Below are 19,550 nucleotides of genomic sequence, written 5' to 3'. Positions count from 1 at the left end.
TTCAAATACCCGCGCCGACCCGGGTATCTTGTCTAAATATCCGCCAGCAACCGCCGAGAGCCAAAACGAGTCGTCCGTTTGGTCGAGTGAACATCCTGGATGGGTCTCGTGCCTATTGATGCCATCATGATTAAGCACGGAAGCTTCAAAGACATTATACACTGGGAGATGTGGCTTTTATCCGTGCTCGGATGTTTGGTTCACCTTATAAGAGATATGGCTCGTCCGGTCATGACAATGGTTCAAGCTCAACAGACAAACCAAAATCCAACAGCCTCTCTGACAGCTCTTATATCGCGGGCTAATCTCTTCCTTGACAAGAACAGCTTATCATCTCTTCTCACTTGACTTCAATATGGCTCCCTCGGCTATCTCTACGAGCCCTCCACCAACCGATCGGGTTTCCTCTAGTCTTGCCAGCTACAAAGGCTATGACCATGTCCACTGGTACGTAGGCAACGCAAAGCAAGCCGCCTCGTACTACATTACCCGCATGGGCTTCAAGCGTATCGCCTACCGTGGTCTCGAGACAGGATGCCGCAGCGTCTGCTCCCACGTCGTGCGCAACGGCGACATCACTTTCATCCTCACTTCGCCGCTCCGGTCACTGGATCAGGTCGACCGCTTCCCTCCTGAAGAGCAGGAACTGCTCAAGGAGATCCATGCTCATCTCGAGAAACACGGTGACGGGGTCAAGGACGTTGCTTTTGAGGTCGACTCGGTGGACTCTGTCTTTTATGCAGCGACGAACAATGGTGCCAAGATTGTTTCTCAGCCTCGGACCCTTGAGGATGACAACGGACAGGTGCGAGTGGCAACTATCCAGACTTATGGCGAGACCACGCACACTTTAGTGGAGAGGGGCTCGTATCACGGCGCCTTCCTGCCAGGATATCGCATGGAAACTGGGGTAGAGGACCCGATCTCTCAGCTGCTGCCTGGCGTGCACTTGAACCGGATTGACCACTGCGTCGGAAACCAGGACTGGGACGAAATGGATAAGGTTTGCGAATAGTAAGTGGCCCGCTTTAGCCATAGGCCATTCTGGTGCTGACTGTGTAATCAGCTACGAGAAGGCTCTTGGTTTCCATCGTTTCTGGTCTGTTGATGACAAGCAAATCTGCACGTGAGTAATCATCGGTAAACAAGACATTTCAGTAGAAAACTAACGCAACTACCAGGGAATACTCTGCTCTCAAGAGTATTGTGATGGCCTCGCCGAACGAGGTGGTGAAGATGCCCATCAACGAACCCGCCAAGGGCAAGAAGCAATCCCAGATCGAAGAATACGTCGACTTCTACAACGGCGCAGGCGTCCAACACATTGCTCTGCTCACCGACGACATTATCCGCGACATTACCAACCTCAAGGCTCGCGGTGTTGAGTTCATCAAGGTTCCAGATACATACTACGAAGACATAAAGGTGCGGCTGAAGAAAGCTGGCCTGACTCTCCACGAGGACTTTGAGACAATTCGCAGCCTGGACATCCTCATCGACTTTGACGAGGGAGGATATCTGCTGCAGCTGTTTACCAAGGTATGTCACTTTCCGTTCAGCAGGCGGCCGCAGACAGTCACGCTAATAGAGAGAACAGCACTTGATGGATCGCCCCACCGTCTTCATTGAAATCATCCAGAGACACAACTTCTCTGGTTTTGGCGCCGGCAACTTCAAATCGCTCTTTGAGGCCATTGAGCGGGAACAGGCCCTCCGTGGCAACCTTGTATAGGACTTCGGTGCTTTGTGCTCCATTCGTATCTTTGATTTCTGTTGGATACCAGGCATGTAGCTTTGCATTGTACATAGCGTTTGTCCTAAAATGAAACTGGCTTTGATTTTTTAAAGCGTTGAGCAAGCATGCAGTAATCCTTCTTGCATTTCTTTCCCGATGTGGTCTGTAGACCATTTGAATTAATTCTCTTCACTGACAGATAGGTCCAAGAATCATTCACTGCTAGATGAAAACCTCAAAGTCATTCACCGCTGGTATACCCCTTTTTGACATATAAGACCTGGAGTTCTCCTTCCACGAACCTGTTCTTGACTCGTCCTGCCATCAGCTACACGAAGGACAACATGGACGGCCACCACTATCATTGTGGCTTCTATTCATTTCCGAAGGAACATGGTTTCTGATGAGAGCTTCGCTGACCTTCCGGGTGTCAGAACTTGTCATGCACATTCATGTCGCATCTAGCACAAGGCCATCCCTTCGCCAGTAATTTCTCAATTTTGGTCGTGCTCATTCACGATCGCGAAGCGGGGTTTCTGGTTTCTATACACGGCATGGGCCTTCACATCAACTCCACAGGATACATGGACTGTTCTTCAACAGCAGGAAGTTCAAAGTGACCTAGACAGCAGTTGCCACCAGGTCATATTGAGATATCACTGCAAGCCTCATAGGAATCCGAGATGAATGGCTGGAAAAAAAAATGCTATTCCCTCAAACCTGAACGATCGATCACTCGGTGCCATTAATATGAACCATTTTCAGTCAGCACGCTCAAACTCTTACTTGAACTTCTAGTCGTTCCACCATCTCGCTGGTCCGACCACGAAATATACATGATTTTCTCAGTCATCACTCGCTTGTCAGATCAGACGATCATCGGTTACGGAGATATCGTCTGAAATACCTACCTCCTTCGCCTTACGGGAAGCCACGTCGCAATTGAAGCTAGAAAAGCTGATCGAGCCAACCAGACCAGATACGCTATGCAAAACACAGCCAACTGCATTTCCACGTTATCCAAAGAGAGGTGACAGTCATGTTGAGAGAATAATGATCGTCGCGCCACCTGGATTTCCTGGATTTTCTTGATAGACCGGCGAGGGAAAAATCACCAAAACCACAGCATGTCCGTCCACAAAGCCGACGGGAAGCGAGTCATTCTCTGAAGGACCTCGCTCGAGATATCGGGCCCAGGTGCGCTCTCTGTTCAACAGGATCAGGATTTTGCGCGTACTGGGCCTTGAGCCATGCTCTCGCTATAGTTGAAAATGCGAAGCATTGCTCGTTGGACACTTGGAAAATTTGCATGTTCTGGTGTCCGTGTATGTGAGAAAACAGTCCCAACTATTGAGGATACCACCACACAGAAGTAACTGAAGATATCTGGCTAGCTCAAACGTTAGCCAGGCGTGAAACAGCTGATCTTGTGAGGCCATTCCATTACCGGGGATGAGAGGGGTCTCCAGGGCCGCTTTTGTCGAGAACCGATCACCACTAATTGCTCGTCCACAAAAGCATGCCATGACATCTGCTGCGGATACCTCGGTATAGCTCATCCTGTAGGATTCGACCGATTCTCACTTACTCGCATCACCATGGCCTACCAACAAAGTAGGCCGGACCACCAGGTACGATTGAGCCCAGACCTCCCCGACGAACGGGCCGACTTCAATTTGGGGCCCTGAATCCCAAAAGAGTTCCACATGATTTGAATTAGAAACGACTACAAGAAGATACGTCAGCAACATGGGAGCACCATGCTGGGACCCATTATTGGTGAGTTAAGCCTTGAGTACGTATCGCGAAGATTGGCAATAACACAAACACATGCTAACAACAGGTAGACAGCCAAGGCAATGCTCGCAGACTCTTGGAAACTCGTTCGGGTAGGGGTGCAATACAACCAGAAGATAGAGAAGATGCGGATACAACGTCTGTAGTTGGATATGCCTTCCTATCGATTTCCAAATACGATCGGGACATAATTGGATTTGGCTACATAGCGATGCCTGTCCAGTTCGCAGACCGCGAGGGCGCACTCGCTGCCGCCCAAAAGTCCCCTTGTCCCTCACAAAGCCCCAGGAGCCTCTGGTTGTTCTCATGGCTCCTGCTCGTTCGCTAGAATGGATATCTCGCAATGGAGTGGACCAGAAGAAAGACGTGAAGAACGAAAATCATCAGAACACTGTTTTGTTATACACTCGGGGTGTAGAGCCAGACGAACCATGCAAGTCTTGTGCCAATGGCACGGGGACATTCCGACATTGCATCGCTGCCCCTGCCTTCCTCATAAATGAAGAGCGTCGTTCGCTTCTCGTGGGAGCGTGTACCAACTGTGTTTGGAAGCCAAAGGGCTCGCAGTGTTCGTTCTACCTCGGGAGAGGGCATAGTTGGGATACCAAGCACGATTTGCAAGTGTTACCTCTCCGACTATCCACATTCGTTTCCCCTTGATTGATAAATGGTGCTCGAATTGGATGTTTCTCCAGCGTGGCAGCCTCTTGACTACCATGAACGGCATGTAGACTCTAATTCGCTCCACCCCTGGGGGTTGAGCTGTTCATTTGTTTTTGTTGTTGGCGCGGCCTGCGCGGCCTTCAGGCCTTTTAATTGATGAAGTTTTCCCGTTTGACTGCCCTCCCTTTTTCATGTATGTCTCCTCAGTGGGAGAGAGTGTCAATTCAAATCAAGTTGTGTTCAGTCATTAGAAGTCTGCTTAGTCGCCTGGATAATTTGCTTAATCACTTGCTGGTGGATGAGGACTAGGAAGCAGAAGCTTTCCAGTAGTGCATTGACGCGGCCAGTGCACTATGTAATACATTACGGCGCCCCAGAGCTTACCCTGACTGTCTACATGCCACTCAGGGTTGGGAATGGAGCCAGTGACTCCAGCTACGTGCAAAACAATGCCGAAATTCCCCAACCATATCATGCAGATGGGTAGTTGCAGCAATCACCAACAGCCTGGACTAGATTTTGATATCATTTATGGACCAGTAGTGGTGGAAGTGATGATCAAACTCTTTTTTACACCCATTGCAGTGCGGTATCTGGAAGTCGAACAGGCAGGCATGGTGACTGCCTATCTTCACGCCTTCCTTGAGAAATGCGCAATTCATATGCGCCAACCTACTGGTTCTGAGCAGAAATGGAACGCCTGCAAAGTCCTCAAGGCCCACTATAGACTACGCCAATCCGCCTTCTTATGGGATGAAAAATTCGACGACAGAATAGCATCGATTGGGTTCAAACGAGTGGTGGAGGATCCCTGCGTTTATCAACGAGGAGATGATGACGATGCATTTCTACTAATCTACGTTGATGACACGCTCCTCACATCTGCAACAACGGCTGGAATTAAACGAATCAAATCATGGTTAGGGAGTCTTTTCCTCTTAGAAGCCCTGCCTGCTGGCAGACGCCCGACCATTGTTCGGGGCTGGCAGCCGTTGTCAGATAGCTTCGTAGCAGTCCGTTCTCTCTCCTCTAGATATCTAGCCATATTATCATTATCTTCCTTTCTCTTCAGCTCCATGACTTGGAGAGTTGTGAACGATTTGCCGTTGAAGACCATGCCACGATTTGATTGCGGAAGGAACTGCGTGCTGCGGTTGCGAGCGAGAAGCTCGCCTTTGGAAGCCGGTGCCCCGGCATTCCGCTGCTCAGTGCATCGACTGGTCTCTAAGAGGGCACATGGGCCGGATGGGAGGGAGAGTGCGATTACAGGTCGTTCGTCTTCTCATGTATCTAATGGTAACGATTGGATCAGGGTTTTGTTTTCCCGTGCCTTTTACCTGGCTCAGGAGACTACCCTCCAGTTAGCCATTGGACTCTATTACACTAGCTCAAAGTCGTACCGGCGAGATGCTACTATGACATGTTGATGCAAGTCTATATGCTTGAATAGAATGCATTACTCCCAGAATACCTTTCCAAGCGCAGGCAGACGATGACATCCACAGCAAAAACCATCATTTTTTCGAGGAGCTCGAACCACCTGGTTTTGTGGCTCCTAGGCGTTTGTACTTTCGCGGGTCTGAAGCTAGTGAGCGGAGAAATAGACCATGAAACAGTAGGAAGCATACCCTTTCGGCTCATCAGAACCTTGTTCCTGGTACCCTTTCCTCCTTCCCAGAAACCGCTTCCTGCTTTTCCGACGAGAACTGCACGGCATATACCGCAGTTCTCGGGGCGGTAGACTTGTTCTCTTGAACAGAAACCACTAGGAGGTGTAAGAAGGTGTTGCCTCCGGAAGAGATGTATGTACTTACCAAATCATGCGATTTGCATGTTCGTTTGGATGATCTGTCGCTGCGTCGTGGCACCTATATTAGTTAGTCGAGTATGAGGGATGGGTTACAGCCAATGGCTGTGGCAAATTCAGGCAGGTATTCCTGGGAAGGGCTGACGTACTTGTCACATGGGAAAACCTTTGCACAACAGCTGAACCTGTTGAAAGAGTAAGTAAACGAGGTAGCCAAAAACTTGCAAGAGAGGGAAGGGAAATACCTAAACCACCGATAGCTTTTACCGTAGTGCATACATCGACCTCGACGAGGTAGCTCCTGACCAGCAACTATACCAAGGGTCTCTTTTGGCTATTTATCTTCTGTGTAAGACTTTCTGAGTTCGGCGACAAGATGTACTGCACATACCTTCTTCCTCTGTGGAACACGATCACGGGAGGTGACTAGAGCAAGTTGTCAACACATTTTGCCGAGGACAACGATTTTGTCACAACTCACATGCAGCAGATCCTACGATCAAGAACTTGACCTCGGGGATTTTGAAGACTGATGTCCAATGGTTAGTCAACGCTCGGAATTTGACAATGTCTGAGCTTACCCATTTTGCGATGGCATTGACGGCAGGAAGCAGTTGCACTCTCGCCGCGAACTGCAACCACGCCAGGGACGGGAAATGTAGTCGAGCATTCTGCGCAGGTGGGGATAAAGCTACTACATGGATGTGAGCGACGTTCGCTCGGTATTCGCAGACACTTGAGTGGCTCTCACCTGGGAAGAAGGTCAACAACGGTGCAGCCGTCCAGGTCCAAATATCCTGCGCGGGTGGAGTGTGCATGCATCAGCTGTCTTCGAAAGCCTGGGAAGAGCGCACATTAGTGTGAATTTTTTGGAGTTTTTGGATTTTTCCCCCCCTTCAGGCTATGGAATAAGATATTCTTACCAAGGCTCATTGTGTTGGTACACTTTTTGCACGTCTCGACTTTCGGAGCCAAAGCATCGCTTTTATCCTTAACCTGCGGAATATTTCTCACGTCCAAGTGCTCTTTGCAACGATCGCACTTGACTGTAATATAGAGACCTACGAGCTCCAGGAGCTCAATGCCATACAGCTCCAGGTAGGGGAAGGAAAGGGCCACTCCACGTTCAGAAGTCGGTGCCGGCATGTCAGGAACAGGAGCGCCGCCGTCCTCGTCGTCCCCATCCTCGTCTGTGAAGCTGTCTTCCGATGTTGAGAAGTCCGAGACCTCGCTGCCCTCATCAGTATCTCTTGCACTCCATTCTGGAGGACGCGGAATGACACGAATATGGGGCTTGTCCACCATTTCAAACGTCAGATTGTTTGATCCAGACGGTGCAGGATTATCTGGTAGATCCGCGGAGCTCGTGGTTGGTTCTTGCTTCGGTTCCAGCTTCGGTTCCGACGCCGATTCCAAGGCGGTTGTCACAAGGGTGTGCATATTGCTTGTCAAGTAGTTGATTTGGGACATCAGGTTAAGCTGAGCGTTTGCCTTCACCCACTTCGAGAAGCCAACCTCTACAGACTGGGCTTCAGGAGATCTTACACCCTGAAGCTCAATTGAACTGGGCTCCAGGGGGTAAAGACGAGGCACCAACAACTTCACTGTCTTGATTGGCCGAAGTGAAACAGGCAGGCGTTCGACTTTGGAAGGTTGCACAGGAATAACGAAGGACAATTCATCTGGAGACTTCTGAAACAGGGGCATTCTACCGAGCCGAGCCTCGATTTGCTTTGTTTCAACTGCCCTTCTTCGTTCTGCTTGGGCTTTTTCTTCTGTAGTATAAGCCCTAGACACATTCGTGACTGATGACGTTTGTTTTGGAACTGGCTTTCGTTCTGTTGCAGGCGCATCAGTGTGCGATACCCGTACCTGCTCTGGCGCTCGATGCTCCTGTACTTCCCTGCTGCCAACATTAGGAACGAACTTGAGAGTGGGCCCTCTTTCGGTGGTCGTAAGCAAGCGCTCCAGATGCCGATCAAGGTTGTTCATCCAACTCAACAGAGTTCCTCGACCCCCCGTTCTCAATGTACTGTCGACAATATCATCAAATCCTCTCTCCACACTGGCTTGGAAAGCTCTTTCCATGTTCGGATTAATTACTTTTAAGGTAGGTCTTCCTTGTCCAGGATACGACAGTGGCACATGCAGAATGCATTGCAGCGTATCCAATTCAAATGGAAAATCGGGGTCAGATGGAGCCATTTCGATTGTTAGGGATGTTCCTGAGGTGTCAGTAGTTTCCTTTGGACGAAACCTTCGTCTCAGCTGGTTGATCTGAAATTCTCTGGGGCTCGAGCTCTCGGCCTTGGAGATTGGCCTTTGGCCGGCGTGGAAGCCCGACTTGGCTCCTGCTTGAGGAACAGCCTTGACTTCCTTTGTGTCACTGATGGAAAGATTTCTAACATCGGTGGCTACACCTTGTAAAGAATTCTGGGAATCTTCGACCTCATTGGCTGAGCCGGCCTGCACTTGCGTCCCAGGCTGTGTGTTTTTCCGTTTAGCATCAGCCAAATCGTGGATATACGGGCAAGCATCGCCGGCGCGACATCCTTGATGCAAGTTAGCACAGAAGGTAAATGAACAACAATGAAGGCGACGTCAGCTGATTATTGTTCTCTGAAGACAGTACAATACAGAAACCTTGACGTGTTTTTCTTCAATCCCACAACCTAGCAACTGTACCCTGAACGGACCAAAAAAAAACAACTCCAAGTACAGCTTGCAGGAGGAGAGCAACCAACCTCAAACATAACACCAGCCACAGGGAAAATATGATAGGAACAAGACTTACCCTTTTGGGATGTGAAGAAGCGGCATTTAGCCCTCTGCTTTGGGACTGACCGGTTGGGAACATCTGACAGGCTAGCTACTACTGTAGAGTTTTGAGGCTGAGCAGTCGCCAGCTCAGCGCTAGTGACTGACGGATGGCCTATGTCAAAATAAGAGTATCATGGTGAGCGCGTGATCAAAAAAGGTTGCGGGCCGCTGAGTCTGATTCACAGGAGGAAAAGGGGACCAAGCAGCGCCTTCGGCGCCTGCTGATTTTATGAAAATACGGTCAGGATCTGCGTGGAGACGGATGTGGAACATTTGTACATGGACAGAGACCTAGGCCTGCTGAGCTTGCATAGAAAGAAAAGCAAATCCTGCTGCGGAACATTGATTTCGTGATAGGAGAGACTCTTGCATTCTGAGGTGCAGCCCTACTGCACTCGGTACAGGATATGAAAATAAAGAGTCTTACCATTGGTAGAGGATGCATGTCTACTCAAGCCATCAGGTGCTCCAAGACCGCTGGTGGAGTCCATCCTACCGATGTGGTGTGAGTACGGCTCAAAGAAGTCTCCAAGCAGACGAGTAAGATCTTTGTGGGACATGTTGGTGCACCGTCATTTCTACTGTCTAAAAAAGGCGTCTGACAACCATTTCTAGCTAGTAGAAGTGATAATGTAGCAAAATGCCCCATAGATCACGCGGAAAGAGACACACCTAATACGATACCTTTCCGCAAACGACTATGATGACTTGTCAGTCACTCAATCTTAGGACACCAGGACAGGGGCGAAGTACTGTGAAGTGTGATCAACCTGCCAACGCAGAGATCCGGTGACCGCAAGATCGACGGTAGCTAATAGATGCACCGTAGGACAACTGATCCAGAATATCAGAATGCTGCAGCTGTTACGTGAGAGAAGAGTCGAAGCCGGGAAAGTAAATATCAGGCGATGAGTGAGGACTCGTATTCTTATCAAGAGCACAATATTGCTAATAGAAATGGCAATTATATACCTCGTCGTCGTAGTAGTATCAACAAATGCGATGATGCTGACTAATAATCGTTTCCGATCCAGGGCGGTCAGGCCACACGTGATATAGATTTATGGATGTCGCAGTCAACACAACGCACAAATGAATTTGGATGGATGTCATCCGTGTGGTTCAGGCATCATAATAAAAAACCTTAAACCTCTCCGAGAGTGTATTATTTACCATATCCTCTACGTCTTGACTTCAAGATACGATGAGGCGCAAGCAAACTCTGATTCATGACCTCATATTTTGAAGATGTGGGGAAGTATGAAGTCTGGGGATGACTGGTAAGTGACAAAGACTCATCTTGACGATGTTTGAGTCACTAGGATGAATCATTCTATGTAGACACGCCACCCCCAATCCCGCCGTATGTAGGTCAGATGTTTCGCTAAGGGCCAGCTCTGTTTTTGGGTCAATGTAGTCAATGTCCTTACTCTGCATGTCCCTTGATCTGTCTGGCCTCAATATGTGAACCAAAATTAGCTCCAAACCACCGTCTTAGAGGCTGAGATCTAAGGAGGACCCATAAAATCTATGTCAGTAACACTAGGATAATTCTCACCGAGTCGCCACCTTGTTGTATTCCAAATAAAAATGGCACTTTTGAAGGCTTTTGATGTCAATCAAAAACAAGCATTCGAAAGTACTCGAGTCAATTGCATTGTAACCCATCCTTAACAAACAGCTTCATCGTATCACCAATCCTTCAACCTCAACGGCCGGATTTTCTTACCGTGTGATAAACACCCACTAACTGTTACTCAGTGGCGGGCCGGTATCTCTGACCCTTCATGAGCAAGTTCTGCTTTGATGAATTCACTGTGGCAGATGATACAAATATCATTATTACGTATCATCAGGAGCCATCTACGACCTTCCCATGCGCATCAGCATTGACAGCATGCACCGGCAGCACCAACCTGCATGTGCATAGTAGTTAGTTCCATCCGTGCAATGTGTCCTGCACAGCGCTTCCAGGTTGACACTGAAGAAAGCCTTCAAGTAGTGACGCTACTATTTCCTTCGTATCTAGGGGAGACTAACCTTGATAGCCCGGAAGATGGTGGTGAATGTAATGAAAATGTAACAGTGCTTGTATTGTATCTGATGTTTCGTTTGAATACAAAACAGAACCTAATGAAATTACCATACGTCAACGCACCCAGGACCTTTTCACCGGATTTGGAGATCTGCCCTACTGAGTATCCCAGTAGATCAAAAGCAATACTTGAGAGTAATCGCGAATGATCGCACCCTTGATATCTTCCCTCAAGCCGACTTCTTGTATGATGTCCATAAACATTGAATTATCTTTTGAGTCTCGAAAACCAATACAACTGGACGCCATCAATCAATTTTGACTCGGATTTTAACGTCCAGGATCGCGTCAAAAGTTCACTAAGGGATTGTCCCAACTTCCCCGCCAAATCAGAAGCCTTCTAGACCCCTCCCCGCGCGACTCCAAACTACGCTCCAAGCTGAGATGAAAACATCGGAATGCAACCTGGGTCCACTAGACGAAAATAATCAGGAGCTCTCCCGTATCCGGTAAGGACCTACCAAGTATAACCCGTCTCAGTTACCTTTCAAGTCACCGGACCTGAAAATTTTTTGCAGAACAACTACAAGCCTCTTAATCTAAGATTGTTGAGGATAGATCTCAATTCCACGTTGCAAGGATAATAATGAGGTCAATATTTGGATGAAGACATGATTACCACCTGAGCTCGTTTTACGGTAAGACTTGTTGGAGGAACGGAGGGACTGAGTTCTTCCGTTGTTACTCCGACCGCGGGACCGACATCAAATAAATTGTCTAGGTTTTCTACTCTTGAGCTCCTTGTACGGAGTGCAAACACGGAGGACGGAGGACAGAGTAGTCCTGTAAAGTCTCATATGCTTCTGAGCACCTGGACTTTGAACTTTTGGTCTAGATATCCGTTGTAACGGTAGTGTTCAAATCAATAATAGAGTCTTCTATTATTGTTCCACAGACTCTAGTTGAAGTCTATCTACACAGTCCAGCGGTGAGGAGGAGAGTGCTCCGCTTCATGTACGTATCCTGTAGCTACCCCTCGATTTAATGGAAGCCCGGCACTGCCTTCCCCGCTTTGTTAAGGGCCTTGAATGCTCTATACATACAGCAATGTGCAGTGCAAAGCACCTCCCCAAGGCCAAAATTAGTTGTACCCGACAGATAAGTAAACCCACGGCTTCAAACCGACAATGAGACGGTCAAAAAGAACCATCCTTCATTTCTGATTACTTATTGGGCATCAATTCAATTCCTTCAAATACGATAGATGCTCGGACATTGATTGGCCCAGCTGCCATGCCATACGGAGTATGGTTAAGCTGACCGGAGCTTGTTTCGAACCATGTGTAATGTATCGGTCCGATACGTATTGTTACCTTCAAAATTCTCCGAGAATGTTGCACAACATCTCAGCCCGCCAATCATGAATTTCCAGCAACTCTTTTTTCCCCTCTTCTAGAAGGTTTCTCGAAGCCTGGTCGAAACTGCCGTTTTGCCTTTTGAAACCATGGCTGCTGGTTGGCTCAAATTTCGTCAGTTATTCGTGGCGATTCTGGTGTCTGATGAATCAGCTTTGATTCACGTGCTAAGTTCGCTCCAAGTCATTGACAGGATGGTCCAATCTGGCATATCGAACAAATACTGGGGTTTCGATTTACATTAGTCTAGTTCTTGTCTGCGTCCAGCTTGACCAGTGTCCTGCCTTTTTGCCTGACATAATCTGAGATATTCTCAAAATGAGACGTCGGCTCATTTAAAAGACCTACCATGGCGTCCTTCCTTAAGGAAGAATTTTCTTATAGGTTTTCAACAAAACAGACAATTGATTCAAGCGGAGCCGTTATCTCTTAGGGCAGTCAAAATCGAATGGTCGGCCAACCCGACCGGTGAGTGCCCAAAGCTCGGCATGATCCCGAGACATCGGGATATGATCCCTAGCAACCTGGAAGCCGGACAAGAAACGGATTCTGTGAGAAAATTCGCCGCTCGAAATAATTCGAGCTGTGAGCTATGATTGGCCCGTGTTCAGGCATTAAATGAAGTATTATAGGTCACTTAAGTGAAGAAGTTTTCCGTTCGAGTGGCATTTCGAGATCTAGACTAGAGGCTTCGAGCCCTGCAGTAACTTGAGTCAATCAACGATCTCGAATTTGTCAGGCGTGAACAGATATTTCATGCGAATGCCATTCTACATGTGCTCTGACGCTATCTAGCTTCCTATGTCCACTTTGTTGAGGCGCAGGGAGATCCCACCTTCAGGATTAATATGCCTGTTGTATAGTATCAGTATTTGATACAAACTTTCTTGGATGATGGACTATCAACATGGAGTCGGTAAGACTCCGACGGAATGAAGCTTGATGATTGCAACTCTCGGCTTGCCGAGCACAGAATTGGGCATGCCGAATGAATACAAGCTCGCTAATTCTCTGCTGTCACACTGTCAAGAGTCAAAGCCGGTGCACATTGCTCCGTGCTGATTCGGTTTGTCTTGAAACTGAGCCTGATTCGCGAGATCCTTTCAAGTTCCACACCCCTCTACCATGATTCGATCCGAGCAACGTCGAATCAAAAGCAACTGGAGCATAACCTCCACCAAGATGTCAAAATGTGATCACGGCGTATACGCCTAGCCGTACAGTCTTCTGTCCTACATACGGCTGTCATTGTATAACGATCAGTACCGGTGAAGCTACGCAGTGTCCTACAAATCATTTTTGTCCGTTGACCATCGATCCACAGCTGACCCACAGCGAAGACACTAAGCATAAAGCAACACAAGAAGAGCTCCTCTCCTGCTCTAACCTTCTTCTGGAAGGCTGCTGATTTTGTCTGCCTATAGGAGCATTCCTGTCCAGTTACAGTGACAGCCACCGCTGGAGTAGAAACTCGAAGATTAGGCCAGGACCTGGACCTGACAAGACCTCAGGATCAGCAACATCTTACTCCGTACAGAGTAGGTCCACACGCGTCCATGTCACCAGCCACAGAGGTCGCGTTATGGGATCCGCGTCTGCGTGCCCTGGCAGATATCAGCCTGCAAATTCTCTCAGCCCTCTGGCCCTTTATATTGGTACACCCCGCAGAGATCGGGAAAACTAGGAGCTGAGGCCTGAGTAGCCCACCGTCCACATTGTCCAAAAGCAAATGGTCGTCTATTCCGTACGCGGGTGAGTTTCCTCTTTGAAGGACAAAAGCAGTTACTGAGGGATGGAATTGCTGTATTGAATTTACCTTCAGCAACACTGAAGTTTACCTGCCTTGCAGTTTTTCAGCCTTGTAGCCTTGCAGCCTTGTTGCCTGAAGATGCGCTCGATCACTATGATGTCATCTTGACGGGCCGATATAGCCGACAGTTTCTATTAATTCTCGACCACAACACCATAGCTAAAGTATAATTAGGGGAAATGAAATCAATGTGAATTAATCCCAGTCATGCCCTGTCTCAAATTTTCAAGTATTCAGATGACCAGATCCCCAACCGTGGATCTATACCTTTCCAGAAAAGCTCGCCAATCTTCAGTCAAAAGTGATTATGCTTGTCCTCCATTACATCAAGTTACAGGTATACCTATTCCTGTCTTTCAAAGTACTTGTCCTGCGCCTGCGAGTATTCTAGACACGCAGCGTAGCCCAGACATAGCCAGCCCAGCGTAGAACGATAGTTTTGCACCTACTTCTGACCTATCTCTCACCCTGAAGAACAACAAGTACACCTCATATTAACGCGGAGCAAACAAATCCGGTACTCCGTACACTTGACAAATCAGAAGTACAGTCATCTGCACAGCTTAACCCCGGAAAACTCCCAACTCAACCCAAGACATCAAACGCAAAGGAAAGAAAATAACAGGGTAATTTACGATGCTGACCACCAGCCAGGCTCTGGCGGATTCTAGAATCTAGAATTTTCGCGCGCGGGGTGGCGGCGCATGGACGTTCATCATTTCATGATGATATCGAATCAGCGTGGCTAGCGTCAAGGTGATGTTCCTTTGGCATCACATCACAATCACCCACCGGCGGCGAAGTAGGTTGGGATCCGAACAGAGGAGAGTAAAGTATCGTACTCTGTATCGTTGGGAAGTATCATTCAATCCTCAGTAAAGGTAAGCTAACTAGATAGCTCCGCGGAGTCAAAGCTTCGGTCGGAGCTAGAAACGATGATGGTAGTTTGTCTTCATCACTTCAACGGTATCGTTCTGCCTGACTTGATAGGGGACGGTGGATACAGCGTACATCCGTGATAGATTTAGTAGATGTAACTCCGCACATACCCCATACTAATTAGTACCTGTCTACCAATTCCAGATCCTCTACATCGGCAGTCGAAAGAGATAAGGAAAGCTCAAATCATCAAATGGAATTAATAATGGGAAAAGAAAGTGCAGTATCAAGATTCTGGACTCTAGCTTGTGCCTTGGCCAGGCAGTCTTTGTGAGCCAATTTTCATGTGAAGGGATCAATGCGACGATTCTAGATCACCGCCCGAGCAGGGCCATGCAGAGGGAATCCGCCTTTCCGGCAGTCGGTTGCGCTTATCAAGACATTAACCGATCCATGGCTGAAAAGGTTAATATATTCCCATGCATTAGTGCTGATGGTTGTTAAACAATCAGATGCATCCCTGCGAAGAATGACCTGTTAATTATCGCTGACACGTAACATCTGTGCGCCACCAATAATCTTGGCTACAAGCTTCGTTTACACAATAATACAATGCCCAGGGTGCAGTGCAGCGATAAGGCTAGGCTCTATTATGGTGAAATTGTCTCAGGATATGCTTTCAAGGTAGGAGTACATGACATGGTACTAGACAATCAGGCCAGAAGCGCCATCAAGAAATTGCTCGATATACATCGATGGTCAGAATATGGTATTTGTCAGAAAGCTCGCAAATCAACAGATGACGATGAGAGTCAGAAAATGTTTGTGGAAACCTCGAGACGAGGCCGTCGCTATTTGTAACAATAACATCTATGGTTTTTCTTTTTTGATGTGAAAATCCATTCATAAAAAGGGGGAAATGTCGTAAAGAAAACAGCCGCCTGATTTCAGATGAGATCTGTACAGTATTGACGGTTAAGAAGTTTGTATCCTTCGTATGGCTCATTTAATAAAGATGATCAGACAGCCACACGATGCCTCGTATCGATTGCAAGACTGAAATGGAAAAAAAGACCTCGGAAAGAAGATCAAAAGGCCTAGGTCGCAAAATAACAATCATATGAATTCCCTTAAGTACGCCAATATGCAATGCAGTCGTGATCGTGCGTCACAGGCATGCTCAGACGGCGGTCTGTACATGTATGATAGAAAAAAATGTGTAGAAAGGGTGCGGCCAAGAGGGTATCACTCGTCAAAAACTCATAACCCATCGAATAGACAGATACGTGTCAATGACTTGTCAAAAAAAGGTGGAGTCGAGGAAAGAGAGAAGAACGAAGTCAGAAGGCGAAAGTGGGAATTCGGAGTGCTCCTACCATCCCTTCACGTGGTATTCCCACGGCCCAAAGTCGGTGTAATGATTAAATGAGGCGACATCCTTTTCAGCGTGTGCTTTTGCGGAGGTTCCATTCGGGACGCCAGCATTCTGTTGGGATGTTTGTCCCTTTAGTGCCCCATTAGGTTCGGGATATTCCTGTAGGTTCGCCATATCATGGGTTGTGTGTCGTCGCTTCAGGAAAGCGTTTGCGGTTGCACTTTTCTGCTGGCGCTCCCAGAGTAGATGACGTCTCAACGACTCGGTCAGTTCTGTGGCAAGCATGTTCCGCCGTGTAGTTCGAGGAGAGTGTGCGACCGACTGTGGCGAGGGCTTCACAATGATCGGCTTCGACCGGGGAACATCGGGACCACGCATAGTCAAGCTTTCCTCCTCATCTTCAGGTGGTGAGGCGGGGATAGATGGTCCATTAGGTGATGTTAACCGTGAGCGCTGGAGGGCGGGGCTAGAGCGTGACGCTGGCCCCTGCATCTTCGTAGGCTGGTGCATCATCATTGTGAGAAGGGAGCGACGCGAGACCAGGTTCGGCCTGGAGTCAACTCGCTTGAAAAGCTCCCTTTCCTCGACGCTCGACCTTCCACTCTCCGTCACCGAGTCTTCCCAATCCGAATCCTCATCATCCTCAATAGCACTCTCTGAAACTTCATCCTCAGTCTCAATTGCATCCTCATCGTTGTCATAGGACCTCTCGCTGACGGGTTTGATAATTCCAACTTGTTCTTGAAACGAAGTCACTTTCTTCGATGGGCTCGGATTGGTGTTTGCCGACTTGCTAAGCTCGTTGGAAAGCGAGCTGTGCTGTGGCTTTTGTATCGCTATCCGGTCCTCGAACGAGCTTTCATCATCATCCCCAGAAGAACCACCGAGTGTGAACATGCCACCCTTCTTCTTGAAGGGTGTGGGTTTCAATTGCGCTGGCTGCTGTGCTGGCCCAGGATCCGCCGCCAGTCTTGGTTGCGACCGGTATGACGAGGAAACGAGCGAAGGAGAAAAGCCACGCACGACACTAGGAGACTTTATTAAGCAGGATCGAGAAGGAAGCATACCAGAGGACGAGACGCTGGTGTCAGATGCATTAACGTTCGCAGCATCGCTATCGTTACCCTCCGGCGCGGTTGTCGAGCATGATGCCGTAGAATGAAGAGCTTGATTGTTGAAAGGCGGGAAGGACGGGGTGCGTTTGGCAGTGGATTCTGAGGGCGGCGTAGGGGAAAGTGTCGACGGTCGTGGTGTCAGGTCAACCACCGGAGGGGCGACTGTAGTCATGGGCGGGTCGAGAGGCTCGAGATTTTTCTTCTCTTTAATGTTAAGCACCATGCGCTCTAACCCGAGTGACGTGATGTGCTTTTCTTTTCCGCGGCCTAGATAGGAGAACGAGTCTTCGCGGACAACGGCAGGCTTAAGATCGCACCTAGAACGCTTGATATGACTCTCGATTCTCTCGGCTTGTTCTGAAGCAGCAGATTCAACGCTGGCAGAAAGTTCCGGAAGGTCACCAGCTTCTGAGCGAAGGAGTGGCAATACGGAAGTATCGCTGGACTTGTCCGGCTCCACACAGAAAGTTTCCCGTGTCCAGAGTCTCCAGCTCAGATTCTCCAACCGACGACCTTCTTCCATATAATCGGCACATTTTGAAAATACTATAATAAGAACACACATGTCAGTCACCAATCTCCTTATACTCGTACCCAGGTTCTAGAACGTACCCATCCACATGCCATGAAGGCTCTGCGCATTAGCCGTGTCAACATTGTGTATTTTTGCAGCGTCCACAGTTAGGACGGGAGTTGATAAACGCGACGGCATGATAGCGAAGCCACAATTTCGGAACGATGACACTTCTTTTCCTCGACAAGATAGCTCTCTGTTGAACTTTTCGGGGTCGCCGTCTCCCCCGATCGTGGTCGCACGGCGCGTGAAACTCGAAAGAAGTATTTCTCTGAGAGCAGTATGTCGCAAAGAGCCTGACCTCTGAATGGTTCTGCAGAGTGTGCTGCAGAGAACGGATCGAACTGTTTATGGCACAAGGCGTATGCAAAGACACAGCTCCTCACGATTCCTCAATCGACTTGTCGGGGGCAACAAATGATTTGTAAGGCGCAATCCAGAGGCACGTATCGTAATCACGGTGATAACAAGCAGTCAAACGAATGTAATTCCTTTGCCTCCTAGGGGGCCTAGTGTAGTCTAAAACTCGCCGGGTGAACTTTGTGCGGAGAAGGATTCAAGCGGTCGATTAGTTGATTCAGTATAGAAGCGGCGATGTCGTCGAGAGATACAGTCGTACGGAGTAGCGTGTAAAAGACGACAAGACTGAGGTAGTCTGGAGAAGGAGGAAGGAAAGAGGTGAAAAGAATTGCACCCGAATATGGGGGAGTAAAAGGTGGAGGAGGGAGGAGTGGAAGGAGAGAAAAACGGACAATAGTTTCGTTTATGGGGGAGCGTCGGAAGAGCGTTTGCAGTATGTACGGGATGGTAACGGTACCAGGTGAGGAAGAGAGGGAAAAGGGAAATTGAAGGAAGGATAGCCACACATAGAAGGGTTCGCGAGGGTACCGAGGGACAGGTTGAACTGCGGTGACGACTGATGGGATGGGCGGTAAGTACAATACAATAATAATGGAAAGGTTACCTCCTGTTAGTTTTTTTTTTTCTTTTTTCTTTTTTTCTTTTTTTGGGGCCGATTTTTTTTTTAATAATCAATTTACTTATTTCATTTTTTTCGCCCGAATGCTGTGTATCACTTCCGGAGTATTCCCGTGGGTCACCTGGTATTTCGTGCAATGTCATTACCAAAAGTAATTTTACCGGTCTGTTCCCGGAGTTCCACCCCCAAGAAGAAAGTACGGAACTTTTTGGCCCAAAATTCTTACGTACTAATCCAAAGAGCTTTTTGTGTTGGAGTAAAGTACGGAGTAGGTAAAGCCACAATACTCAAGGTCGTACATACAGAATACCTTAGTAATGGGATTGGTCCCGGTGGACACAAGCTTCCCTGCATTCAAATGGGGGTCGAAATTGGCACATGACCAGATCCTTCATAGTCCTTCCTGTTTTCTTTCTCTGTTTCCAAGAGCATTCTGAACTCCATGATCGAACTGATAATTAGTAAAGTCAGTTATTTAATTCTGAATCATGATACAGAAATGTGCTAAAATATCAAGTGTGATACCCCAAGTATCGAAGTACCAGG

The 19,550-nt window shown here is 48.1% G+C and overlaps 4 protein-coding genes across 4 annotated transcripts; 2 read left to right on the top strand and 2 right to left on the bottom strand.

The window, feature by feature from the left end:
* The first annotated feature begins 18 nt into the window (after nt 1-18).
* On the top strand, nt 19-3,605 carry hppD (4-hydroxyphenylpyruvate dioxygenase family protein). The gene is made up of 4 exons (XM_744459.2): nt 19-1,014; nt 1,067-1,126; nt 1,182-1,539; nt 1,598-3,605. The coding sequence occupies exons 1-4, from the start codon at nt 356-358 to the stop codon at nt 1,730-1,732; spliced, it is 1,212 nt and encodes a 403-aa protein (XP_749552.1). The 5' UTR covers nt 19-355; the 3' UTR covers nt 1,733-3,605.
* A 1,389-nt stretch (nt 3,606-4,994) lies between these two features.
* Nucleotides 4,995-9,520, bottom strand: AFUA_2G04190 (CHY zinc finger protein). The gene is made up of 12 exons (XM_077804075.1): nt 9,250-9,520; nt 8,797-8,934; nt 6,926-8,554; nt 6,754-6,841; nt 6,584-6,696; nt 6,484-6,531; nt 6,394-6,428; nt 6,248-6,336; nt 6,152-6,187; nt 6,010-6,063; nt 5,824-5,960; nt 4,995-5,774 (listed from the first exon to the last, which is right to left on the bottom strand). The coding sequence occupies exons 1-12, from the start codon at nt 9,380-9,382 to the stop codon at nt 5,710-5,712; spliced, it is 2,565 nt and encodes an 854-aa protein (XP_077660239.1). The 5' UTR covers nt 9,383-9,520; the 3' UTR covers nt 4,995-5,709.
* Nucleotides 9,521-10,609: 1,089 nt separating this feature from the next.
* AFUA_2G04180 (uncharacterized protein) lies at nt 10,610-10,759 on the top strand (the record flags this gene model as incomplete). Its single annotated transcript, XM_744457.1, has 1 exon — nt 10,610-10,759. One exon carries the CDS (start codon nt 10,610-10,612, stop codon nt 10,757-10,759), a length of 150 nt encoding a protein of 49 aa, XP_749550.1.
* Nucleotides 10,760-15,578: 4,819 nt separating this feature from the next.
* AFUA_2G04170 (uncharacterized protein) lies at nt 15,579-19,550 on the bottom strand. Its single transcript, XM_744456.2, has 2 exons — nt 18,064-19,550; nt 15,579-17,997 (listed from the first exon to the last, which is right to left on the bottom strand). The coding sequence occupies exons 1-2, from the start codon at nt 18,161-18,163 to the stop codon at nt 16,334-16,336; spliced, it is 1,764 nt and encodes a 587-aa protein (XP_749549.1). The 5' UTR covers nt 18,164-19,550; the 3' UTR covers nt 15,579-16,333.

Source organism: Aspergillus fumigatus, chromosome 2, assembly GCF_000002655.1.
Source record: "Aspergillus fumigatus Af293 chromosome 2, whole genome shotgun sequence".
NCBI lineage: Eukaryota > Fungi > Ascomycota > Eurotiomycetes > Eurotiales > Aspergillaceae > Aspergillus > Aspergillus fumigatus.
Note: the sequence above shows the minus strand (reverse complement) of the source record. Positions and strands in the feature narration are given on the sequence as shown.

Excerpts from the sequence above, each read along its gene's own strand:
- AFUA_2G04170 (XM_744456.2), bottom strand. The coding sequence starts at position 18,163 with ATGCCGTCGCGTTTATCAACTCCCGTCCTAACTGTGGACGCTGCAAAA. Across the intron at positions 17,998-18,063 it reads CCTTCATGGCATGTGGATGG|TATTTTCAAAATGTGCCGAT; the intron begins GTACGTTCTAGA and ends TTCTTATTATAG.
- AFUA_2G04190 (XM_077804075.1), bottom strand. The coding sequence starts at position 9,382 with ATGTCCCACAAAGATCTTACTCGTCTGCTTGGAGACTTCTTTGAGCCG. Across the intron at positions 8,555-8,796 it reads CTTCTTCACATCCCAAAAGG|GATGTCGCGCCGGCGATGCT; the intron begins GTAAGTCTTGTT and ends ACTTGCATCAAG. Across the intron at positions 6,697-6,753 it reads GTTGTTGACCTTCTTCCCAG|TAGCTTTATCCCCACCTGCG; the intron begins GTGAGAGCCACT and ends ACATCCATGTAG.
- hppD (XM_744459.2), top strand. The coding sequence starts at position 356 with ATGGCTCCCTCGGCTATCTCTACGAGCCCTCCACCAACCGATCGGGTT. Across the intron at positions 1,015-1,066 it reads ATGGATAAGGTTTGCGAATA|CTACGAGAAGGCTCTTGGTT; the intron begins GTAAGTGGCCCG and ends CTGTGTAATCAG. Across the intron at positions 1,540-1,597 it reads TGCTGCAGCTGTTTACCAAG|CACTTGATGGATCGCCCCAC; the intron begins GTATGTCACTTT and ends TAGAGAGAACAG.